The sequence below is a fragment of the Cynocephalus volans genome, chromosome 9 (genome assembly GCF_027409185.1).
Source record: "Cynocephalus volans isolate mCynVol1 chromosome 9, mCynVol1.pri, whole genome shotgun sequence".
Classification (NCBI taxonomy): domain Eukaryota; kingdom Metazoa; phylum Chordata; class Mammalia; order Dermoptera; family Cynocephalidae; genus Cynocephalus; species Cynocephalus volans.
Window position 1 is genome coordinate 66,590,027 of NC_084468.1, and position 16,098 is coordinate 66,606,124.

Genomic DNA, 16,098 nt, shown 5'->3' on the forward strand with positions numbered 1-16,098 from the left:
GATATTTGAGCGCTTGAGGTTGTCTGATATCTCTCTCAGATTTTCTTCCATGTCCTTGATTCTTTTTTCTTTCTTTTTGTCTGCTTGTGTTATTTCAAACAGCCCATCTTCAAGTTCAGAGGTTCTCTCTTCAACTTCGACAAGCCTGCTGGTTAAACTCTCCGTTGTGTTTTTTATTTCGCTGAATAACTTCTTCAGTTCAGCAAGTTCTGCTACATTTTTTTTCAGGACATTGATTTCCTTGTATATTTCCTCTTTCAGATCCTGTATACTTTTCCTCATTTCATCATGATGTCTAGCTGAGTTTTCTTGTATCTCATTCAGTTTCCTTAGAATTATCACTCGAAATTCCTTATCAGTTATTTCAAGGGCTTCTTGTTCTATAGGATCTAGAGTATGAGATTTATTAACTTTTGGTGGTGTACTTTCTTGATTTTTTGTATTTCTGGTGTCTTTTTTTTGGTGTTTATTCATTGTGGCGGGGGGTTTCACAGTCCACCGGTTTAAGACTAATGACTAACTAGGATGTTGCTGTGGTTGCCAATTTGGTATGGCTCCCGCCGTGACTGCTCAGTTGGCCTCTAGTGTCTTGTGTGTGTGGTTTCCTCGGGTCTTGGGCTTCTCCGGGGATCCACCTTTCTGGTCAGCTTGTACTCTGCTGGGCTGGTGGATCACGTACCACAGGGTGTGTGATCTCTGTTGAGCTTTCACTTTCTGTACAGGACTTCTCCCTGTTCAGTGTGCTCTGGCCCAGGCTGTTAGATCGTGCAGTGGTGACCCCACCGGGTGTGTGGTTTCTGTCGAGTCTCCGCCTCCCTGGCCGCACGTCTCCCCCCTCTGTGCACACTGTGCTGGGTTGGGGCGTGTCTTCTGCACCCCTCGTCTATCAGCTGGGCCTTCAAGACCCTGCTCAGCACTGCCTCGCCCAGGAAGTCTACCAGGTTTCTGCTAGGCACAGACGACCAGTCTCTCTGGGTGCCTTTGTAGCACTGTGTAGATCTTTCTCGGGTCTTGTTCACCTTTGTATCCCCCCAGTATAAACCGAGTCTAGTGCCCGCCTGCAGCCTGCTCTCCGGCAGGTTCAAGCAGACCTGGGAACTCTCCTACCACACTATTCCCAACCAGAAATTCGTTAGGCTTTTTTCCAAACTGGTGGTCGCAGAGATGGTATCTGCCTCCCAGTAACAGGAAGTTTACCGGGGCCGGAGTCCAGGGTGTGGTGGAGTGACAGTCGGCCCGCCCGTACTTCCTAGCCCTCCCAAAACTGGTCGGGACGCCCCACACCCCCAGCCCTGCCAGAGAACCGTGGAGGGAGTGGGAAAGGAGGTCGGCCCGCAGGGTCCGGAAAGCCCCGCGCCAGGCCAAGCAAATGGGCTCAGTGATGGCCGAGCAGGGCGGAGCTGCCCGCACCTGGGAAAATGGAGGCAGCACCGGGGCAGTGAGTGGCCTGGTGGTGCAGGCGGGGAGCCTCGTGGGCATCCACCCCCCCGAACAGAGCTTTGCCAGGGATCACTCACAGTGCTGTGCCAGGTCGGGCGCTCGCTGTCTCTGGTTTGTTGCCTTCCGTGTTCTCGGCGCTGCCGCCTCGGGCTGTTCAGTCGCGGCGCCGCTCGGGCGCTCCCAGGAGTCTTCTTTAATGCCGGCCTGAAACCTCGAATCCTGGATAGGGCAGCTGGCCGCCTTCAGTGCGGCCCCAGCCTCCGGGATCCTGGCTGCATCCACAGCAGCCCTGGCGCCGTGTTCCCTGTTTCAAGACTCACTTTTGCAGCTAAGAATCGGTTCTTTTCCTGCTCCACACTTCAAAGCTGTTGCCTGTAAATGAGGCAGCCTCTCCTGCCGGGGGCAAAGTGGCGTTGAGCCCCCACGACCGGCCAGCAGCAGCAGTCCTCCCTTAAGAGATGGCCAGAGGAAGGTCCACAAGTTTCCCGGCTGCCTGAGGCCCAGTGGCCGCCTTTTCCACCTCAGCTACTCCGCGCCAGCCGCCGCAGCCGCCGCCATCTTGAAGTCCTTTAGTTATTATTTCATTTGCTATCATTTAAATTTTTGATTAGAAAGCATACGTAGTTCCATAAAGACTTATAGGGGCATACTGTTGTAAAAGTTTATCATCTCTGCTTCTTTGACCTAAGACTTATTATAATAATAATTAACATTTATTGAACACTGACATTTAGTAATTAACTTAATCCCGACAGCGAACTTATGAGGAAGCTGTTGTTATTATGCCCATTTTATTTTATTTATTTTTTATTTTTTTCTTTCTTTGTGAGGTTCACGTGCCCACTTTATGGAGAGGAATATCAAGACACCTATGGGTTATATAACTAGCTTAAGGTCACGGAGCTAGTAAGTGCTAAAGCTGGGATTTGAACCCAAGGAGTTTAGTTCTAGAACCTAAGCTTTTTCTAGTATGCTGTCACTGCCATTTTAGAACAGAATCCTATGTTTCAATTAATGAATTTTAATTAAGGTGTACTCTGTGTGTAGTTCTCTCTGCTCTTTAAATTACATTTTTCCTTTTAGGCACTTTTTATAGATCAGATGCTATAGGATTATCTGTACTATGATTCTTTAATGGAATTTCAGATTTGCATAGTATAGGATTATCTGTACTATGATTATATAATGGAATTTCAGATTTGCATAGTATATATTATTATCGTATAGATGTATATGAATGGCAGTAAGATAACCTAACAGTATTAACTGTATTACTTTGCTCCCCACTGAGGTAAAGGACTGAAAGGCATGTGTTGGCTAAACTTTCAAGCTCCTTTTCTTGTACCATCTGGTTGTAGTGCATAGTACTAATTTTTTCCCCCAGTGTCACTGATGTTAATTAAGTGTAGAAATAGAGAGATGGTAGTTAACGTTATCCTTTTTCTGAATGTCTTCCTCTTTAATGTCACCATTTTTGAAGACAAACAAATGGCTCACATAATTACAATAAGATGCTGAGAAGCTGTAGAGTAATAATAGTTAAATTTTACAGAATGTTTACAACGTGCTAGGCACTATTCTAAGCACACTTCATGTGTTAGTTAATTTAATTTTCACAACAGGTCCATGAAGTACGGATACTATTATAAGCGTTTTACAGATGGAGGAATGGAAACCCAGAGGTTAAGTAATCTGTCTGAAGTTATACAGCTAGAATCTGTTGGTTCAGGAATTTCAGCCCAAATTGTGTGGCTCTAGAACTATAACTCTTCATGGCTAGCATGGAATAATAGAATCAGTAGCTTTGGAGAGTAAGGTATGAAAAGCAACTAGAGTTCAATCTACAAAATCTTATTTTATGATAAAATTTGCTAGAATACAATCCTTAGGATACCAAATAAAAAAGTGTGGGAAGTTTTTGGTGAATTTATAAATTCTTAGTTGTTTAATATTTTTTTTTCTGTAAACTGAATTGACTATCTGGTAACTTTGCCACAGTAGTCTTTTTCATTTAGCATGCTTTTTTGAGCATCTACCATATGCTAGGCACTGTGTAAGATGTTGGTGATGTGAAGATCAACAAGGCACCTGTTCCATTCTTCTGTCCTTGAAGGATTTCAGAGTGAACTGCCAGCAACATAAATAATTGTTTTTTGTTTTTAAATTAATTAAAATGAGTTAGTTAATTCTGTGAATAGATAAAAGTATAAAGGATACATAGTGAAAAGTAGGTCTTCTCACCCCTGTGCCTTAGCCACTCAGATGTGATGGTCAATACATGTATAAATATATGAATATATTATTTGGTTTTTGTGTAAGTGGTAGTGCAGTATACACCCTGTTCTGCATCTTTGTTGCTTTTATCTTAGTAATATATCTCGGAAATAGTTTCATGTGGAGTTATCTAGTCATTTTAACTGTATAATATTTTATTGTGTTAAAGTACCTTAATTTATATAACTATTCCCTTATTTATACACATTTACCATTCAATCTTTGGCTATTACAAATGATCCTGTGGTGAACAATCATGTACATTGATCTTATCTAAAATAATGAATATATTTGTAGCATAAACTATGAGAAATAGAATTGTTGGGTCAAAAGATGTGTGTATTTACAATTTTAATAAATAATACCAAATTGCCTTTATAGATGTCTTCCTAATTTTTATCCTTACCAGTAAGTATTATTAGAATGCCTATTTTCTCATATATTGTATTGTCAAATTTTTTGATCTTTGACAATTTGATAGGTAATAAATGGTATCATTCTGGTTCTAAATTATATTTCTTTTATCATTATTGAGCTTGTGTACCTTTTCATGTGTTTGAGCCATTTACATTTTCTTTACTGTGAATTTTCTGTTTGTGTCTATTCCCATATTTTTGTTGTTGATGAATAGGAGCTCTTTATATATTATAAATTAGCACGTTTGTGTTATAACTTCACTTTAATGTTTTAACTGTCATAGTAGAGGACTGGACCAAGTGCTATGGGATCACAGATGAAAGGTCAGTTCTACCTGGGGAGAGTAGGGCAAGAAGTATTTGAGCTGAGTATTGAAAGGTAGAATTTTGGAGGGGAATTGGGAAAAGGGTATTTCCATGGTACAGAGGCATGAAAGTGAATGATATGGATATAGATACAGTCTGATGTGGCTTGAATATGCAATGAATCAGTAGGCAGCAGAAATGTAACTAGAAAGGAAGCTTCTGTTGAGTGGGACTAGTGCCTGGATTCTTTTTTGTTTTGAGAAGTTGGAGGAGTTCTGGTTGTACCAATTTACATCTCAACCCAGCAGTGGGTGAAGAAGAGTGCCCAGTTTTCCAAAGTCCTAACAACCCTAGATACCATGAATCTTTCTGTTTCATCAGTGTATTTCTAATTTACACCTTGATGGAGTTTGGATGTGTTGTCACCACCAAAACTCATGTGGAAATTTGATCCCCAATGTGGCAGTGTTGGAAACTGATTGAGTCGTGGGGGCGGATCCCTCATGAATGGATTAATGCTCTCCCTGGGGGGGTGGATTAATGAGTGAGTTCTCACTCTATTAGTTCCTGCAAGAGCTCGTTGCTTAAAAAGATCCTGGTACCTTCTCTCTCTCTCTCTTGCTTCCTCTAACCATGTGATCTGCTTGTATCCACCGGCTGCCTGTCACTTTCCACCATGAGTAGAAGCAGCCTCAGGCTGCTGCCAGATGCAGCTGTCCCAGAATCGTAAGCCACATAAACCTCTTTTCCTTATAAATTACCTAGTCTCAGTTATTTCTGTTATAGCGACACAGAACGGACTAATACACACCTTTTGCCCATTTTTCTATTGGCTGTTTGTCTTTTTCTTTCTGCTTTGTAAAAGTATTCATTAGGAATATTAATTATTTTGAGCATATTTTATCTTTGTGTTGTTTTTATTTATCCTATAGAAATTTTTTATTTTATATCTTCCCCAAACTATTCCAGTACAATTTTAAAAGTACTTTTTACTAACTTAAAAAGCATAGCACAAGACATAAGCATGCTTTTAAAAAACTATGAAAATTTATAAGCAGATGATTTTTTTTATGTCTGACAATGAGTTATTCAGTAGCTTCATGAAAATCAGAGTATTCACAATTTTAGTTGTAGTTTTAATTTTTTTAATGTACTGACTTTATAATATACTAAAAAATAGTTTTTTCATGGCTAGTTTTTTTTATCAAGATTTGAGATGGGGTAGAGGGGCATATGCTCACTTCTTTCTGTCATTCTGGATCTCCCTACTGCCCTGTGTGTCCATATATCTTCATTTGCCAGTAGCAGATCTTTATTTAAACAAGGCCACTGGGTCACCTGAGTCTGGTTCTGTTCCTCGCTCTCTTTTTTTTTTTTTTTTTTTTGGCAGCTGGTTGGTACTGAGAACCAAACTCTTGATCATGGTGTTAGAAGGCTGCACTCTAACCAACTGAGCTAACTGGCCAGCCCAAGTTCTGTTTCTCTCCTGACAGTAGGTTCTTTTTCTTGCTTTTTTGTGTAGCTCAAAAATTTTTATTGAATGCTGGACATTTTGTAGAACAGTACAAACCGAAGTAAATAGTATTTATGCCTACAAATGGGCATACCTCTTCATCTGTAAGAGCACTTAGTCAGTCTAATCAGGGGTTGAGCTTGATTTTGGTTTTGTTGTTCCTGTGTTTACCATCAGCTTCAAATTTCTGTATGGTTACCTGTGCTTAGGGTGGAGGCTGGGTTGCTGGAGGATTTTCCTCAGTGTTCTTGTTCCGTTCTCAGTTTTCTGGCTTCCTTGTGCAGCTGTGCCTCAGAGGAGGTCACTCTGTACTCTTCTCTTTCCGCTAGCAGTTGGTTGCTGTTGCTCATTATTCAGTGCTTTCTGGGCTGGTGATGGATGGCAGGAGGATTCTCTTTTGTTCAGATCCAGCCTTACTCTGAAGTAGGCCCAGTGTGGCTAGACCTTGTGGATGGGGTTTTCTCAGCATTTCTATTTCTCCTCCCCATGGTATGTGTCTGTTGCAGGTCTTGTGGGGAAGTGTTCTGGCCCTTCCCCAGCTAGATTAGTATAGGATACTGGGCTCAGGACTGTTTTTTGCCTTGCCCCATTTTTCTTCTTTCTTTCCCTCCCACCCCACACAATGAGTGTTCTCCTGTGCCTTTTCCTCCATGCCTGCATCCTCCGAGGAGGCTGTCTCGTTTCCTGTACTGCTTGCACCAGGTAGAGGTGTGTGGAAAAGGACCTGCAAAGTGTGAACTCCCTGTGTGTATGGATCTCCCAGGGGGGTTATATTGCCCTAAAATTTTAGCTGATTTTTTCTTACCTGCTTGCCTTTCTCTCATGCTCTACTACAGAGGAGACCATGGTGGAGGTGGGGAGCTGACTCTTCTTGGATTTCAGTCTACATGGATGCCTGTAATCTTAGCTCATGATGTATGTGATTACACTGAGGAATAAGAATTTCAGATATTTTCATCCCATTAATATGCTCTAGGCATTTTCTTTTTAGTTCTGTTTAGTTCCGTTTAGTTTGACAGAGATTATACAATTCCATCCCCAATTCCTCAATGTAAAGGATTTTTCAGCCTTGGAAGAACTTGGAGTAGTCTATTGAGGTCACAGATTTTCAAAAGTCTTGAAGTGAACTTTATTATAGCACTGGTTTTTTTATCTTGTTTTCTTGGGTTCGACCATGGAATTATTTTCCCTTTTATGTGTTTGGAGTTGGGGGACAGATGAGGCAGGGAGAAAGTTATTACCTGAGTACAGTTTCTTATTACTCATTTAATCTGTGTGGCTTAGTTACCCAGGTAACTGGAGCTAAATTCTGTTCCCTTTGATTCATACTGCCAGGTGTTTCTCCTCCATCTTCCCTAAAACCTTTCTAATATGATTTATTACTGAGAATCACAGTATTTAAGCTCTTATGATAGGGCTTTACATAATTGCATGAACAACAATGTTCTTCTGAACATAGTTCTTATGAATAAGGGTAGACATCTTTTTTTGGAGGGCTATGGAAAACAAGAAGTGGGTCTGTGAGATTATTATTGGAGGAGTTTTTTTAATTGCAGTTTTGTGGAAAGGACATTTTCCTTTTCTTTTCTTTTTTTTTGGCGACTGGCCAGTGCGGGATCTAAACCCTTGCCCTTGGTGTTATGGGTTTTTTTTGGAAGAATGCATTTTACTGAGAGTCCTATTTAATCTATGTTATAATGATGTTATACTTTTGTTTGTTTTTACTGAAGCAGTGCTCCCTTTGAAACTTAAAATATTTTTACCAAACCACCTCAAATATTTTGTAAAACAAGATCCAAAGCTGCTGTATATTCAACTCGGTCTCTTTGTGTATCAGATTTTTATTGGGTTTTTCAAATATTTATTAATTTAAAAAGTCATAGTTCAGCTTCTGGGAACTTCATATTAATTGCAAATTAGATGCACAGGTTCAGCTGTGATTGAAAACTTAGTGGTGAAACTAGCACTTATGTAAAGTAAGTCTGGAGATTATAGCTAGGACATTTTGTTTATTTTAAATAGGAGAGTTTATTCCTAAAACAGGCTCTCCAGGCTCTTTCTTCTACTGGCTTCATTGCTGCCTAACTAAATATAAAGTAAAAATGTGGTTTCCCCAGTTTGGAAGGTTTCAGGATTTTGTGGAGTTCTAAGGTAGCTATTGAGACATGTTGCATCCATCCACTTGGCTACTTGCTTAGACTTGTTGTCAAAGGACACCTGCGTCCCATTAAAGATGAGCATTGTCATTATCTGCTATTCTGTTGAATTGCTCATTAGCTGGGAGGATACTATTATTAGTGGTTGTAATAAGAATTTATTGAGTGCTAAAACTGAGAATGGAATTAATTATATGTTAGATTGATTTTTGAGGCACCCCCTTTTTTGGCCCCCCTTTAAAAAAAATTGTTTTACTGTCATCCATGTCTTTTCACATAAAATTTATAGGACCCCATATTTGTTTTCTATTGCTACCAAATTACCACAACTTCAAGGCTTAAAACAACACAAGTTTTTAATTAATTTTACAATTCTTTAAGTCAGAAGTCAGCCAGGGGTCTTACTGAGCTAAAATCAAGTGTTAGCATGGCAGTTCTTTTCTGGAGGCTCCGGGGAATAATCCATTTCCATGCCATTCCCAGCTTCAGGAGGCCACTTCATTCCTTGGCTCGAGGCCCCCTTCCTCCATCTTCAAAGCAATGGCAGGTTGAGTCTTGCTTGAATTTCTCCAATATTATCTTCCCATCTCTGTCTGATACAGCCGGGAAAGGGAAAAGGTTTTCACTTTAGGACTCATGTGATTAGATTGGGCCCACATGAATAACCAAGGATAATCTCTCCATTTCAAGGTCTTTAACATTAATCACACCTGCAAAGTTCTTTTTGCCATGTAAAGTAACATATTCACAGGTTCTGGGAATTAGGATATGGACATTTTTAGGGGGCCTCCCACAGAACCCAAATATCTTTCCAGTATACTATTTTACTAATTTAAACTTTTATGGTTATAAGAGTATAGGCGTGGTTTGAATTAATGCTAAGAAAATTATATCACCTCTAGTTCTGTCTTTTTTTTCTTAGCTTCGAACTCCTACCTGCAATTACCTGTTGAATGTATTTTTCATATTTTGTAAGCACCTTGTTAGCTTTTGCTATGTAATAGACTATCCCACAATTATTTATCATTGCCCACACACCTATAGGTCAGCTGACCTAGGCTGGGTTCAGATGAGTGTCTCTGTGAGTTTACAGGTAAACTGAGAATTTTCTAATGTAGCCTGGGATTCTTTGGGGACCACTCTCTTCCACATGTCTCTCTTCCTTCCTAGCCTTTGGGCATGTACTTATCAAAATGGCGTACAAACGTGAAAGTGGAAATATATGAAGCCTCATGTGGCCTAAGCTTAGAGCAGGAAAACTGTCACTTCTGCTTTATTCTTTCAACAAAACTAGTCATATGGTCAAATCAAGGGGCTAGGAAATATACTCCACCCCTTTAGTAGGAGGAACTGCAAAGTCACTTAGCAAAGGGGCTTGAATAGAGATGGGTAAAGAATTAGGGCCAATGATGCAATCTCTCCACACCAAAACTCTGTTTACCCCAAACTGAATCATCTCTGTGATTACCACCCTCACCAGAGAATTGTTTTGCTTTCTTTATTTCTGGTTTTAGTTAAAGACTACTCATTGCCTAGTCATGCCAGAAACCTAAGAAATATTTTAGTCTTTTCTTTCTCCTTTCCTTATCTTTGGTATTTACCTTGTGAATATTTCTCTAGTCTATCATCTTTTCCAGTCTTATTATCATCACTGCTCTGGTCAGGCTCTCATATCTGCTTTAGAAGAAAGGCAGGAAATTGTTTCTTAATTGTCTCCAATTCTGCTTCAGATCCATCCCTTATATTGCAACCAGAATTCTCTACCTGCAATACAGATGTTACTCTTCTTCACTCGTTTCTCATTGCCTCTAGAGGAGGCCCTCTGTGATGTAGATTTTTCCAACCTCATCTTCCACTGTTTCCTGCCTTCTGTTTCACCCTTTTCCTTCAAGAGCCAACCAACTATGGCCAGTGGGCCAAATATAGTCTACCACCTATTTTTGCACGGTTCACAAGCTAAAAATGGCTTTTACATTTTTCAGTGATTGGAAAACAGAACAGTATTATTTTGTGACACATGAAAATTATGAAATTTAAATTCAGTGTCCATAAATAAAGTTTTATTAGGACATAGCTATGCTCATTCATTTATGTATTGCCTATGGTTGCTTTCCTACTACTGCGGCAGAGTTGAGTCATTACAACAGAGACCGTATGGCTCACAAAGCTAAAATACTTAATATTTGGTCCTTTATAGAAAAAGTTTGCCAACCCCTGTTCTAGTTATATAGAACTTATAATATCTCCCCTTATCTACAATTTTATTTCATGCCTCAATACTTTTTATTATGTTGCTTCTTTGCCTAACTTTTCTTAATAACAGTTTTATTAAAGATATAACTTATATACCATACAGTACACCCACTTAAAGTATACAATTCAGTGTTTTTTAGTATATTCACACAGTTGTGCAAACATCACCACAGTCAGTTTTAGAACATTTTTATTACCCTCCCCCCAAACCTCATGCCCATTAGCAGTCACTCCTCATTCCCGCAAACCCCTCCCCCAGCCTTTGACAGCTACTAAATCTACTTTCAGTCTCTATAGATTGCCCATTCTTGATTTTGTATAAATGCAATAATACAATATGTGGTCTTATGACTGGCTTCTTTCACTTAACATGTTTTTAGGGTTCTTATATGTTGTAGCATGTATCAGTACTTCATTCCTTTTTATTGCTGATTAATATTCCATTGTATGGATATACCACATTTTATGTGTCCATTCATCAGCTGATGGACATTTGGGTTGTTTCTACTTTTTACGCTATGGTGAATAACGCTTCTGTGAAAATTTGTGTACAAGATTTTGTGTGGACATAGTTTTCACTTCTTTTGAGTATATACCTAGGCTAACTCTTCCTTATCTTTCAAGAATTGATTTTGGGGTCATCTCTTCTAGAACTCTTCCCTAACCTCCTAGACTGAGATAAGTGTCTTTTCCTTTAGGTTCTGATAATGCTCTCCTCGTACTTACCACATTACGTCAAATTGATGTTTGCATGTTTGTCTCTTCTACTCTTCTCTGTAAGTTTCTAGAGAGCAGCATCAGTGCCTTATTCAACTTCATACTTACTGCAAACAGTACAAAACTTCACTTAATATTTTTTGGATTAGAAAAACTATAAAGCAATCTGTGTTTTTGAATTAAAGTGAACTTTATTTTTTGGTATTTTTTCTGTACCTTGGCTTTTTATGAAAGTCTCTTAGAATACTTAGATATAACTGATCTTGAATTTACCTTTTTTAAGGCCTGCAAAGAAAACAAAAAAAGGTGCCAAAGAAAAAGCATCAGATGACAAAAAAGATGAGATAGAAAAAATAAAGTCATACCCCTACATGGAAGATGAACCTGAGGATGATGTCTATTTAAAACGCTTATACCCAAGGCAGATATATGAGGTGGAGAAAGCTATTCACTTACTTAAGAAATTTCAAATTCTGGACTTTACTCATCCAAAACAAGGTGTTTATCTTGATTTGACACTGGATATGTCACTGGTGAAGAAGGTATGTAGACTCAATTAAAATAAGTTTATTTATGAACAGTGGCTGTATGAATTGGTGTTTCTCCATTTTTAAATTCCTCGCCTCCTATAATTCTTAGAAAATCTCGTTTTCTTTCTGTACTTTAGCATGAAAAATATTTATTTATTTTTTTGTGGCTGGACGGTATGTTTTTTTAATTTTCCAAATATGAAATATCATGTTGAAAACACTGGAGAGTTGATGAACATGTATCTCCTAGTCCTCTGAAAAGTCACTAGTATAAATTTCAGCAAAAGTAGTGTTAAAATTGAGGTATTACTGTAACTTTGGAAAATGACTTAAACTGACTGGGTGTCATTTTTCTTCTTTGTAAACAAGGTCTTTGGATTAGCTCAGTGGCATTTAGATTGGAGTCCTAGGTTGAGACTAAATTTGCATGGGTGGGGTTCTAAGCTCCTCACTCTTGCTTTAACTAAAGCCTCTCTGCTTTGTTTGTTTATGTGTTGGAGTTCTACAGAAGACTTTTGTTTATAAAACTCTACAAGTAGGAGAAACACTAGATTAGTATTGAGATCTATTATAGCCCTAAATTTTGCAAGCCTCTCCCTTAGCAAATCAAATTTTTTTAGAAATGATACTTTAATTTTTATTCTGAGGATGTCAGTTTTGGGTCAAACTAGAGGTGTAAGTTTTGAATACAAATTAACAACCTCAGTAACAACAACAATAGATCACCTAGGAGGAGGCAGTACAGCTACAGTACAGTGCTTAACAGTTAAGGCTCTCGAGTCAGGTTACAGTATAGACCAGAATCCTGCCATCACCACTTTTTTACTTTGAGTTTCTTTGCTCTTTGATCTTGAGTTTATTGCTTAACCTCTTCAAAGCTCAGGTTTTTCTATCTCTTTATAAAGTGAGATAAAATGTTTAGTTTATATGGTTGTAGTGAGGATTAAATGAAATAATGCATGTGATTAATACCAACAGTCAACATTTACTGAAAACTTTCCATGTACCATCCCCTGTGCTAAATGCTTTGCATGAATTTTCTCAGTTAATCCTGTAGTCTCAGAAGAGGAAGCTAAGGCACAGAAAGTGAAGTAACTTGTTCAAGGTCATAGAGTAGGGGACAGAGTTAAGATTTGAAATGTTCTGTCTCATTTCTTAGTTCTCATTTATTAGAAACAGTTACAATTTTTATTTTGTACCATATGTTACAATTTTTATTTTTTACCGTAGTGTTACTATTAGTTCTTTTATTTTAAAAATTGTGTATTGTCCTAGATGATCACTTTCTCAGTCAACCATTAATGTAGTCCATAACAATATCTTGTTAGGACCATGAGCTTCATTTCATATATGGAAGCCACTTGTAAACTAATGACATCAAAAAGATACTGTTGTCTTCATAAGGCATGTCTTTGTTTTAAATATAGTGCTTATGCAAGCCACTATTCCCCAGGGGATGCTATTATTGTGTTTGCTTACCACCGAAAAATTTACTGAAACCAGTTGTGACATGTTAATGCAAAGGAATGCCAATCAGTAAAAATTGCATGGCAGATATAAGTATGCTTAAGAATTTGTGCCTTGTTTGAAAAGAAATCCCCAGGAGGATATTTCTGCCGCAAATATATATTTTTTAAAGATATGATCTTTTAATTAGTTTTATTAGGGAACAATCCCTCTTTTCTTTCTTCCAAACCTTAAGGCTGCACCAAAACTATGGAGAGCCTAGAACTTGTTTTCATGTGAAGTCTCCCTAAGCGATCTGAGCCTCAGGTTTAGATAGGTTCTTGGCCAAAATGACTAAACAGATTAGTTCTGCGACCCTGTAGAATCTGTACCTATATTAGGGTGCCTCAAATGCATGCCATCGTTTATTTTGGATTTTCCAATCCATGTCGTTTAAAATAGACCACTCAGAAGAGCCTTTCAGACTTGGCATTCTTTCTTGGATTTAGGGTTTATACTTATATTCCCTGATTGTTTAGAGCCAATGATGGCAATTAGGGGTGACCTACTGAGCAGTAGATCAGCTGGGTATTGTTGTTCAGTATGTACAGCTGTATTCATGTCCTCCTTGATGGTGTCAGGAAATTACATTTTATTAAAAATATTTAATTCAATATAGCATCAAATGGAAAGCATTGTACTAGGTATTGGAGGGAGATATAAATATGTAAACACACTTCTTAATATTTGAGAGAATGATGAATGACAGAGCTATAGTAGCTATGGGAATATGGAGCTGGGAAGAGAGATTTTGATTTTTATTATGGTTTCTTACAAAAAGAAATATAATTTCTTCTGCTTTAAATTGTAATAAATGAAGAGTTCTGGACTAATAGAATATGGTAATATTAAAACACTAAAAACAAAACCTGTCAATTCTGTTTTTTATAGAATGTTAGAAATATAAAAAAGATGAACTTTTTGTAATTATTTTTCCCTTGTTGTGTATTCAGAAAAAAGTGGAGCCATTTGCCAGTGTTCTTAGTTTTCCATACCCGTTCACTTCAGAAATCAATAAAGTTGCTGTATTTACAGGGGTGAGTAACTTTTGTCAACTATTTATATCCTTTAATTTTTTTTTTAGAGATCACATTAATTAATGATTAGAATAACTGAATAGAGAAGAATGCTAGCATTCACCTAATCTTATTTTTCTCATTTGAAGCTCAAAGCAGTTAGATGACTTATTTGACATTATATCACTAGTTTGAGAAAGAGCTAAACTAGAACGTTAGTTTCATCATTACTAGTCCACCACATTATATTTCTCACAAGAAACTGAAGAGAAGTGTGGAATTAATTCTCCTGACTCCTGCTTCCTACTCAAACTTCTGTCCTCAAACAATAGGATTATTTTAAGGCAGTGGGACCACTTAGTGCTGTGGAGCCTCAGAAGCCACAGCTTTAAAAATATGTAGTCTGGAAAGTCAAAAAAGTCAAGCATGTAACAAATGCAGTAATGTAGCTCTTTGTTGACCTTTTTTTATTATAAATATTTGTTTGTAATGTGTTCATGAATTCGTTTTGTAAGTTTTTAAAAATTCTTCTCCATCTAAAGCTCAAACTTGAGGCATTTTGTGAGTCTTCTCTGCCTCACCCTCAAGGAATAAACTCCTTACTTTCTTCCTAGAAAAGTAGAGAATGTTGCTGTTGGAATGCCACAAAAGTTTAGTAGTTAAGGGAGTGAAACATTTTTATAGTAAAACCAAATGGTATAAATGGAATATGTAGAAAGACAATACTGTTTATTTTTCTTTTAAAGTTTTCAGACACCTGTATAAATTTTGGTTTTCTGATTTCTTAAATTAAAAAAATTTTCCTCTTCTATACTAGTTTGAAAAATGTCTCAATTTTAGTTAGCAAAACTAATATATTTCAATCTTTTACTTTTGGAAAATGATGTACGGGAGTACTTCAAAATGTCTATGGAAAAATGGAATTAAAAGATAATATGAATCTTTCCATGTACTTTTTCAAGACCTCTCATATTGATAACACTGAAGACTTAGGTTGAACCACCTGGTGTGTTCCTAATATGCCATTTTGATGTATTTCCTCATATGTCAGTTAAGAAACACCTTAGTCACTTACAAACTAAACTGTTCTGGTATATTATCTCTGAGGCATTTAATTGAAAATTGATGCATTTTCAGTTAAAAATCATAATTTTTATTTTGAACTGTGATATTATTTCTGACAAAATACTTGAAAGCAGACTAAATTTGTTTAAAATTAAAGATTGATCTGCAGACTTGAATTGTGTTTTGGTAGAAAGCATCAGAGATTCAAATAGCAGAAGAAAATGGAGCTGCATTTGCAGGAGGAGCTGATCTGATTCAGAAGGTACAGTGTTTTCATGTTCATTAGTTATAGAAATTGTTCTGTTATCTTTGCCACCCACTGATTTTATTGCATTTTGAACATGACCATGGGGCTCATGTCTTTTGATAAATGGCTAGTGGGGCTTTATAGAACAGAGAAAATTTTTCCTACTTTTTTCAGTCTCAAGCTAAGATAAAATTATCCAAACAATCTGGTATTATTTATACTTATTTATATTGTGGTGTTTTGGGGGTTTTGCTTGCTTTTTGTCTGTGAGAGTTTTGTCGGTAATGGAGTGCAAAGGGCAATGTGACTCTGGTTTTGTTTTGTTTTGTTAATTAATTTACTATTATTTACATTTTAAGATGTTGTGGAGCAGTGTGGGGGACAGGGAGAGGGGAAATGGGAGGGAGGAGGTAGAGTGGGAGGCAGGGAAAGAAGTGGGGTTATGGTTGAGGCCCAAGGCACCCCCTCATTCTGGCAGGGGAGCCCCTCATTCCAGCAGAGCGGGAGGAGGAGAAAGAAGGGGGGTTTTGGTGAAGGCCTGTGGCGCCCCCTCATTCTGGCAGGGGAGTGTTTTCAGATCTTCTGGCAATGGCTCCATTGTCGCTGTGCTGGATGCAGATGTTGGGGGGCGGTGGCTGAGGCCATTAGCCCTCCACCAC

The 16,098-nt window shown here is 38.0% G+C and overlaps 1 protein-coding gene across 1 annotated transcript in view; it reads left to right on the plus strand.

Moving 5' to 3' along the window:
• The window catches only part of MRPL1 (mitochondrial ribosomal protein L1), a 71,586-nt gene that overhangs the window by 12,956 nt on the left and 42,532 nt on the right, over window positions 1-16,098 (plus strand). The window contains exons 3-5 of the mRNA XM_063108424.1: window positions 11,359-11,617; window positions 14,065-14,148; window positions 15,383-15,454. Coding sequence (XP_062964494.1) covers window positions 11,359-11,617; window positions 14,065-14,148; window positions 15,383-15,454 — 415 coding nt within the window. The remainder of the gene's footprint in view (window positions 1-11,358; window positions 11,618-14,064; window positions 14,149-15,382; window positions 15,455-16,098) is intronic.